General features: G+C 34.8%; 1 protein-coding gene across 1 annotated transcript; it reads right to left on the bottom strand.

The window, feature by feature from the left end:
- Window positions 1-2,823: 2,823 nt before the first annotated feature.
- Window positions 2,824-3,923, bottom strand: LOC113293511. The gene is made up of 3 exons (XM_026542128.1): window positions 3,747-3,923; window positions 3,439-3,615; window positions 2,824-3,253 (listed from the first exon to the last, which is right to left on the bottom strand). Exons 1-3 carry the CDS (start codon window positions 3,812-3,814, stop codon window positions 3,055-3,057), a joined length of 444 nt encoding a protein of 147 aa, XP_026397913.1. The 5' UTR covers window positions 3,815-3,923; the 3' UTR covers window positions 2,824-3,054.
- Window positions 3,924-9,891: the final 5,968 nt, after the last annotated feature.

Here is a 9,891-nt window from a genome sequence, read left to right as displayed (position 1 = left end):
ATTCTTATCCATGATCGACTGGCAGATGATTTACAAAAAAAAATGCATACAAAAATAATGAGGGGACCCCCTTACATATTTGTACTCGCACTATTTTGGAACATGTATAAATTAATAAAAGAAATAAATTGAGATTACACGAGCAAATGTAATTCCCGCATATAAAGTCACTTAAGGGTGCATTCGGCACAGAAATAGTTAAGGATGGAATTCATTATACAGAAGGAGTCAAGTGTGGAGTTGAATTTCAAGGGTGTTTGGCATGTGTGGAATTGGAACTCCAGTGAGTTGAAATTCCGTCCTTCAATAGAAAATCAAATGACATCTCCCCATGAAATTTGAAACTCCATCCTATCAATTCCATTGGTTGATCATATTGATATTTCAATTTTATTTTCTTATTTAAACAATATTTGAGTTCTTTTGATTACAAATTTACTTTAGTAAAATATATTATTTTATTTTGTTTTGTACTTTTAATTGTTTTTTTGTTGTTTTTTTCTTTCTAAATTGAATTACAAATCTGAGTTTGGCTCTTTCAAGAAATTAATTGGCACACAGGAAACAATTGAATAATATTAATAATGTTTTTAGTGGTAATCTTTTGTACCACACTTGTAATTATATATATATATAATTATTTTATTATTCACAATATCAAAATATATTATCCTTAAATAAAAATATTAATTTATTTAGTGGTAATCTTATATTTATTAGTTTAATAGTATTATATTTATATGCGTGTATAATTGTTTTCAATAAATATATTCCACATCAATAGAGAATATTATTTAATATTATATAAAAATTAGTTTTTCTCACATATAAAAATGTAAAAATATTTTTTTTCGAAATTCAAAATTGGTTTATATAGAATAAAAATTTATTTGTTTTTATTCGGATAAATTATATTCATATTATTAATATCCGTGTTTTTTAATATTAATTTAATAATAATGACATTATTAATTTTATGATTATAAATATTATTAATACTAATTTAATAGTATTTTATTTATACTATAATTATATAATTTTTTATAAATAAATTTTAATATTAAATAAATTATTTTTAATATATTCTAATATTTTAATATTAAATATATTATTTTTAATATTACATGTATAATACTTAAGTAATTTTTTAGATATAATATCATTATATAATAATGTCATTAAATATTATATAATGACATTATGAATATCAAAATAATGTAATTATCAATTCCATTCATAATCATGCCAAACACATCAATTTGGAAGGATGAAATTCATTTTCAAGGTTGTTTGAATTCTAAGTAGTTGGAACTCCCTAGAATTCAAACTCCTTCCGTGCCAAACTCACCCTAAGAGAATCTGATTAAGAAAAAGGGGATTTGCTTGATCCCATATCGATGTCGATTAGTTGCCTTCTTCGTTCCTATCTGCTGCGAAGTTTGTTATACCGTTAGTTGTTTGGTTTCCTTCTAAACAATTGCGTTGACTGTGGCAGGAAGGTATGTGGCGCATTTTTTGTTTGAACTCTGCAATCATTTGTGATATTACCAAGGAGCTTCCGATGGAGTTTTGATAAAGCGCATGAGATTCTCAGAGTCCGTTTCAAATATCACTCTTGGTCATTGTCTTTCCATCGCTATTCTGGTTGCTATTGTGGTTTCCCATGTCTTCGACGTCAGTGCAGTAGTTAAACCTAGAGGTTGTTCAAGAGCCATTATGGTTAGTGCGTCCGAGTCCCTGCAAATGAATCCCGCTCCTACCACACTTGGATAGTCTATAGCATCTCCATCCATGTTTATTTATATCCAACCTGAATCTGGAGTAGCCATCCAACTTGAATGATTGTAGTTTTTCTTGTGATAATTGTTGCAATCATGGGTGTTTGCTAGTATAGTTGATCATGTCTCTAATTGTTGATTTGGCGGTGTTGATTATTTGTCCTTCCGATGAGCCATATGATTGGAATATCTTTTTTAGATGGATGTTACTCTCATGGGAAGCTTCGTAGATGATTTGGAGATCATTTGCATACATAAAATGTAATAAGGATGGCTTTTCTTGTGATATTCCGCAACCTCAAACCAGAAATTTGGCTTCCGGTTTAAACATATAATGAAAATGTATGAAAATATGGGATCACTTTTTTTTATGCCTCTTATCGGTGTGACGTAACCATGAGGCGTGTCATTGATGTTTATGGTACTTGAAACATTATTACTTATGTACCTTTATTCTTAGAAATCAAAATGAGTCGAATATTCGATGATTTGTTAGGATGATCCGTAAATAGTTTCAATAGGCGTCGATACTACCTCATTCCTCAATATGAAAATGGAAATGCCAAGTACAAAATGGAAATATGAGAATCAACAGTATTATATGTTTTCTTCCCGTTTTCATACACTGTTGGCCTAGATTGATATTTCCTCTTAACAGGTGCACCACAACTTTGGCCATGTTTCTAATGGATGGGGACTGCAAAGGTGATTTAAACAAGTCTGCGAAGATTCTCGCCGCACTCATTTGATATCTATGAAAACAGTAAAGATCTTTTTTTCCGCAGAGCTACAACTGGAAACCATGGAGATCAGATCGACTGCCAAGTGATAGTTCTTTTTTTTTTTTTTTTTTTCTGTCTTGAAACATTCCACGGGAAGTTAAGTGATAGGTTGTTTTGTAAGTGGCCTTTGTTATTTGCACTTGATTAAGGTGATGATTCCTAAGTTGTTTTAGTAATAGAAAATAGGATTTTAGAGACCAAATTTCTTAATAAGTGTTGGAAGAGGATGATTTGGGAGGAAAAGACTGAATAAATGACGCAAATTATCAAACAACATAAACATCTTGCATTAGTTTCAGACAAACACATACAACCAGTAATCAATCAAGCTTGGTTAGGGACCAGCAGCGATACATCAAACATGAGAAGTTTGAGAATTAATTATCATCAGCAAACGATGTATAATAAAACCGTGCAAACAACGCGTCCCTATATAGAAGTTATTATTATAAAGAAACGGAGAAAATAGGATGCATGATCGGGCCATGCCAACCCTAGGCGACGGCGACATTATTGCCGGCGGTTAACTTTGCTTTGTCATCGCAACAGTAGCACTCGTGAATATAAGTACGAGATCCAACATAGACGTCTCTGCACTCTGAGGGACCATTAACACCGGCTTCTAGGACACACCTTTCGACACAAATCTGTGGATTACAAATATGCACATTCACGAATTTCGTCGCTACACATCTGTATGTCATTAAAGCATTAGATTAGATTCTGATATTAGCTTTAGTCTCAAAAGTCGAGAAACAGAAAAAAATCAAAAAATAAAAAATAAAATTAACCGAATCATCATCATCATCATCAGTGAGAGACCTTTAACGAAGCAAAAAAGCGTTTTCGTATATTAATTAGCACGTTTATATCCTTACTTGCAACATTCGCATTCGTAAGACGTATACTGACTTAATCCAGAAATCGTTACTATGCATTCTGAGGGACCTTGAAGATTGTGTTCCCTACACGTTCGATCACAACCATTTTCAGGAGTACAATCGTTCCTTACCGGTATTTTTTTCCTCCCAATACGGGTGTCCTCTGGGATGCAGCTGTAATCGTTGGAAGCAACATAATGCTCGTATTAGAATTAGAATTGATCTTAGAATATCAACTAACCAAAAAGAACACATAAGAGATCAAGTAAACATGAAGATCGAGTAAATAAGAAGTTACGTCATACCTTATTTCCGAAAAACCCAAAATTAAGAAAAATCCCAACAAGAGAAAATTTAAATGAGCTTTAGACATAATAGGTTGGATTGGATTCGGTTGGATTGAATTGAATTGATCATACAGTAAAACTCTTTGGATTTATAGTCTCCGTACTCGTAAGTCCAACCATTTCTTTATGCATTTTGCACATTATTGATACACCAGCTGGCCACGATACAGCCATTTCTAATTATTCTGATGCGACTATTTCAATTGCATATGTGGTGTTGACAATGCACCTAATTGTGTTTGATTATATACACAAGTGCTTTGCGCGCGTTACATAGTTTATTGCCGAACGGGGTTCCTCCCTCTTTTTCCATTCGCCGCACATCACACTCAAACTACACCGCAGCGGACAAATTGAGAATAAATTACAAAGCACATGCAAAACGCCCCATTTATTTAATTCTTCTACAGCCAAAAGTCTCGAGATCATTCTCTCTGTCGCGTACGAAAAAGAAAATAATAACAATAATAGAACGTGCTAGGAGACTTCTCTGCAAGGAGCTCTATAAATTAAATAACATTTCAATACTTATCGATGATCAACTGGCAGATGATGCTTAAAAAAAACATAAAAGAAAAGATAACAAGAGAGGATTCTTTATAAGTTTATTCTCACGTATATTATGTTTTTTTTTTTGTGAATAAAAATTAAATGATACAGAATTTGAAATTAATATTATGGCACCAAAAATGAGTTTGTCCTCTCTTAATGCTTTGCGTTGTTACCAAAAATGAGCATATTCCCGACATACTAAAGCTTCTTAATTTCGGTGATTAAAAATTCATTGATTTTCAACGGGTTATTTTCAAAATAATAGTCTAATAGATGACGGTGTTATATATCTCGAAATGCATTCATTTTTGGTAGGTATGTAGAGTTTTGCAGGAAGAACATATTTGCAAAATATTAATTTCAAACCCGATAATATTTAGTTTTATTGACAAAAAACACGCCTAAAATATAAAATAATGTCAGAATAAAATTGTAAATGAATCCTCCATCGTAACTAAAGGGTCATATGACTCTTATTTTGTCCGAGCCGTACTTTAGACAAATATCATTCTTAAATATTCTTTAGTGGTCAGTAACATTTATTTGATCATTATGTTTCGTCTTTATAATTTTTTTACAAATCTCTCATAAAATTTACCAGGAGATTCTCAAAGTCTACAATGCTAAATAAATTCTCTTACACACCTTTTTCTATATTGTGAACACACAAATTACGAAGCCATCTGCGTGCTCACAAACAATATTCGCATACGTTTTAATTCTAAAATTGTGCGTCGTAAGCGTAAAGGGGATGATTATATCGATTCATCGACTCAAAGCCTTCGAGCTTGTCATTGTCTAGTCGAGTATTCTCATAAATAATGTTCGTATGAAGGAATAAACAGAGAATCAAGTATAAATGTAAAGCACATGAAGTTCAACGATGAATGTAAAGTGTTGAAATGTAAATAAGACAAAGATTTACGTGGTTCGGCACCAAGGCCTACATCCACGGGACTGGTGTTTCACCATGTATTGAATGATTACAAAGATAGTCGAATGACTTTAGAGTATCCATAGGTCTGCGGGAGTAGGGAGATTACTTACTCTTCCTATTTCTCTCTCCTATATTCTCCTATAATTGCTCTCGATTGGTCGACCCCTTCTCTTTTAGTGGAGAGGGGTACTTATAAGGTTGGAACGTGGGTCCTACTTCTGAGGTGCCGTTGTAATCTTATCTTCTTGTGCTTTGTGCCCATTACGCAGGGGTCTTCGGCATATGCTGCGGCCTGAGCTTGAACACGAAGGGTTATCCTCGCCTCTTCCACGAGCTGATTGACACGTGTATTTCTCTTTGGTATTTAATGCGGGTAGATGAATGTCTGGTCGTGTCAGGCAAGTGTCTCTTTGTCTGGTCACATCTATGTCAATCAAACTTCCTCTCAGCCGTTGATCTGGGATATTCCTCGGGATTGGGTGTATTAACACCCAAGGGGTATTATCTGGTGCTCCTCTGAGCCATCATACCTCTGTGATCCTCTGTCCCTGACCGTCGGATCTGCTGATCGGAGGCATCTTCTGATGAGATGCTTGCTATCTTGTTTTGCATGTCTTCCACATGTCTCTTTCTGTACACGTGGTGGATGATGAAAGGCGTATGACTCGTCCCATGCGACTTGACGAGCTCCAAGCTGGAATGTACATGATCTTTCCATAAACCTAATGCAATCATCCTACAAGTATATAAATTAGAGAATTTAGTCGAATATTCAAGAAACTTAAAATGAAATGAGAACCAAATGTAAATGTACTTACCATGCTCAAATTCATCTCCCGGAAGTTATACGGACAAGGAACCATCGGAACTGGTACTTGATGTTCTACGCCGGCTTCATTGGAAAATGGTAAACTGAAATCTATCTCCGGCAGTTGTGATGGGGGATAATTATGTGTGCCATAGGTGTATGTCTGCGACATCATGTCAGGAGGAGGATGACTAGGAAACAAATGGCGGGGAACAACTGAGCTACCCACTGCTATCTCATCGACGTTCTGTGCATGGTATGACTCAGTGACATAAGGTCCAACACTCTTCTTCGTCCACCAAGTGTTATATTGATCCTCAGTGACTGAATAATAGTCATTAACCTCTATTACAATATCATCTTCATCAATGGTTTCCAAATTTGGAGGATTTGCCGGGACTACAATATCACCTGTAATCTGCCTCTGGCATCTCTCAGCCAAGTAACAACTAACTCTTGTACGCTTTTCAAAGTGAACAAAAAGAACTCTCTTTTTGGATACCTCTAAAGCATACTCATATTGGTCTCCCGCAGTATACTGACTCTCTGCCCATGGTTGCCAAATACATGTTTCCCTTGTTCTTGTGTCAATATGTGTTCTTGCGTTTTTGACCGAGTGTTTCATAGTATCCTTTTGGCCATCTCGATATCCTCTCTTCCTTGATGCAATCCTAATCTTCTTGAAGAGACAGATTTTTGGGAAAACATCATATATCCTCCAGGTGTCTGACAAAGCAAGGGTTGCATGTTGCGAAAGTAGTAATAGTACCAATACTCAAGTACCACAACCATGCCAACTAAATTTGTACCCCTGGTTGACCAATCGTCGAGATATTTATAGGTATTACCTAACGAAGCTATACCCCAATCATACTCCCCAACTCTAGTCAAGTCATCCAGTAACAAAACCCAACGTTTATCTACTTTCCCACTAGAATTCGTTAGAAGAAAATGACCAAAACACCACATAAAGAATGCTCGTGTCAATGTCACTGCACATTCATTATTATCCTGTCATCTTCTACTTTCAATGTAGTTCTTCAAGACCACCAAGGAGAATGTATTAGTCTTAGAGTCCCACGGACCATGAATTTTGATATCCGAAAAATACAAATCATCCAAAGCAGTTATGTTAGATGACTACCCAACTGCGGCATAACTACTGGTCGTTTACAAGGGTCACCAGTGGGAATTCCCGTTAACATGTACCAATCTAAAGGGAGGAGGCCAATCTCAAACTCCCGAAAATGAAAGCTCCTGGTACTTTTCCACCATCTCTCAGCTATGGCTTCAACTAAGGCTCTATCCCCATTGGCGAAATCAAACTCAAAAACAGAGGAAAAGCCACAATTATCACAAAATTGTTTTGCTACCGGATTATCTTGCACTACAATTTGGTAATACTTTTCAACATCTTTCAAACTACCTCTAAAGCTTACACTGCGAGACTCTCTCATAACATCTTGACACACATGTCTATCACAATGTTTTGAAGAAACTATATCCAACCGGTCTATCAATTCATCCATACTCGTACTACAATCAATAACAAAGATGAAAAAAAATATCATTATCATTCATTTTCATCCATACAAACTAAATCATCATTATCATTCATTTTAATCATACAAATTATCATATAATCCATTCATCTTACGAATTCATACAAATTCATTCATTTTCATACAAATTCATTCATTTTCATCAAAAAATGAAATCCCCAAATTCATTCATTTTCATCAAATTCATACAAATTAAAATCTATTCATACCAATTCATTCATTTTCATCAAAAAAAATCATTTTTTCTTCATCACACATAATCAAATTAAATCCCAAAAAAAAATAATTCATCACAAATAATCAATTTAATTCATACACATATCATTTACAACATCTAATACTTCATAATCAATCATCAATTTGAATGAAATTGCATCAAAAATCAAATATCACAAAAATTTAACCTAAAATTTAAATTTCATACCTCGAATTATTTTGTGGATGGAATCGCACCAAACTACTTTCAATCGATCACAAATTCGATGAAGAACAAACCCACGGAAGGAATTTGAAAAAAAATTCCTACAAATCAAGATATTTTCGGAACAATTTTGGGGAAGAAATGGAATTTTAGGTTGGAAGTGAAAATGGGGAAGAGGCGAGGTTCTGTGGAGGTTATCGATTTTCTGGACGCCGTTTGGTTCGGCGCTGTCAAAGCAGCTGACCAAGTCAAACGCCGGATGGTTCGGCGTTTGGCAAACGCTGCACGGTTCAGCGTTGGACGCTGAATGGTTCGGCTTTTCTCTGCTAGATTCGCCACCCCATAAGGCTTAGGAGGTCGAGCAAGCTGACATGGATGACCAATTTAGCAGCTAATTATCTCTCCCATAGGACTTAGCCTTATCAGTGTCACATATGGGATTTTGTTTGTTGTTCATAAAAAATAGCCGTAACACCTTATCAGTGTTACATACCTCCCTTAATATGGACCCTGCCAATAACGGTCTAGTACAATGGAGGCACCTACTTTTGTCCATAGTGCGGGCGGGAGGTATGGAAATAGATTTCTACTATGGAAAGTTGGACTCGTTATCAAAAATTTCTTCTACCATGGCCACAGTTGACCTAATTTGTATTAACCGACAGTTGATCTAATTTTACTAATCATATTTGCAGCAGTTATTTTAACGGTTTTAGTTGTAACTCCATGTTTATAACAGTTGACTGAATGACACGTATTTTGCGACGCATACAGTTACACTTATAATTATTACCAATTATGTAGCAACGAATCATTGAGGACACGTGTCATTTTTTAAGCTACTATTCTTAGACCGACAACACGTTTTTTTTGTTGCAATTAAATTGTGTGACAATTCTTTAAATTACAATTAAAAAAGAACCATTTTTTGGGATCATGGTTTTTTTTGGGGACCATTGTTCTATTTTGGGTAAAGACTTCATTGGAAGTAATTCTAGGTCACCCCTTATCTAGATATTTATTTAATACCTAATTTACCCTCCTAATTAATTTATGTTATGATTAGTAAAATAATTTAGTTAAAAACAATTAGAGAGATTAAATTAAAAGATGGGTTTATTATGAGTATAATTTTTGTGAGATTAAAGTTAGAGAAGATGAAGGAGAAAAACATGGAAAATAAAAAAAAATTCCAATTCACCCCATTTAAGTGATGAATCTGATTCTTCATCTCCATCCTCTCATAGTATATTTGTTAATCTTCACAATGATCCGGATTTGGCTTATTTCTCAGATAATGTATGTTTAATTGGTAAAAATTCCCCAAAAATGTAAGATTTGGAACTGGATTTTGAACAGTTCGTTTAATATATATGAAGATCAAGTAACCGAACTCATCTGAAGGTTTAGTTCAGTTTCCTTGTGAGGATGAAAAGTAACCGAACTCATCTTAAGGTGTTGTTCGGTTACCTTGTGAGGATGAATAAGTCACCGAACTTGTTTGAAGCTGTGGTTCGGTTACTTGATCCAAACATGCAGGTTACCAAACTCTATATCAATGGAAGTTCTGGCATGCAGCGTTATGTTCGGTTGGTTCGCAAACTGCATGCTTCTGCGATCCAACCGAACTCAGATTAGTAAGTTCGATTGTTTCTTAAACTTGAACTTAGAGCATAGCCAACCGAACCTAACAAGCAAAAAAAATTCTGAAGTTCAAGTGTCTAGTTCGGTTGTTGCGATAAAATTTACATGTTACCGAACTTTCTTCCTTTTGTTTGTTCGGTTACTTGCTAAGTTGTGTAGGTAACCGAACTCAAGCTTTA

This window comes from Papaver somniferum, chromosome 7 (assembly GCF_003573695.1).
Source record: "Papaver somniferum cultivar HN1 chromosome 7, ASM357369v1, whole genome shotgun sequence".
NCBI classification, from domain to species: domain Eukaryota; kingdom Viridiplantae; phylum Streptophyta; class Magnoliopsida; order Ranunculales; family Papaveraceae; genus Papaver; species Papaver somniferum.
Note: the sequence above shows the minus strand (reverse complement) of the source record. Positions and strands in the feature narration are given on the sequence as shown.

Bases quoted from the DNA above. Each gene is read 5' to 3' on its own strand.
- LOC113293511 (XM_026542128.1), bottom strand. From the start codon at position 3,814: ATGTCTAAAGCTCATTTAAATTTTCTCTTGTTGGGATTTTTCTTAATT. The intron at 3,616-3,746 runs GTATGACGTAAC...CAACGATTACAG, and splicing joins TTGGGTTTTTCGGAAATAAG to CTGCATCCCAGAGGACACCC. The intron at 3,254-3,438 runs GTAAGGATATAA...AATGACATACAG, and splicing joins TACGAATGCGAATGTTGCAA to ATGTGTAGCGACGAAATTCG.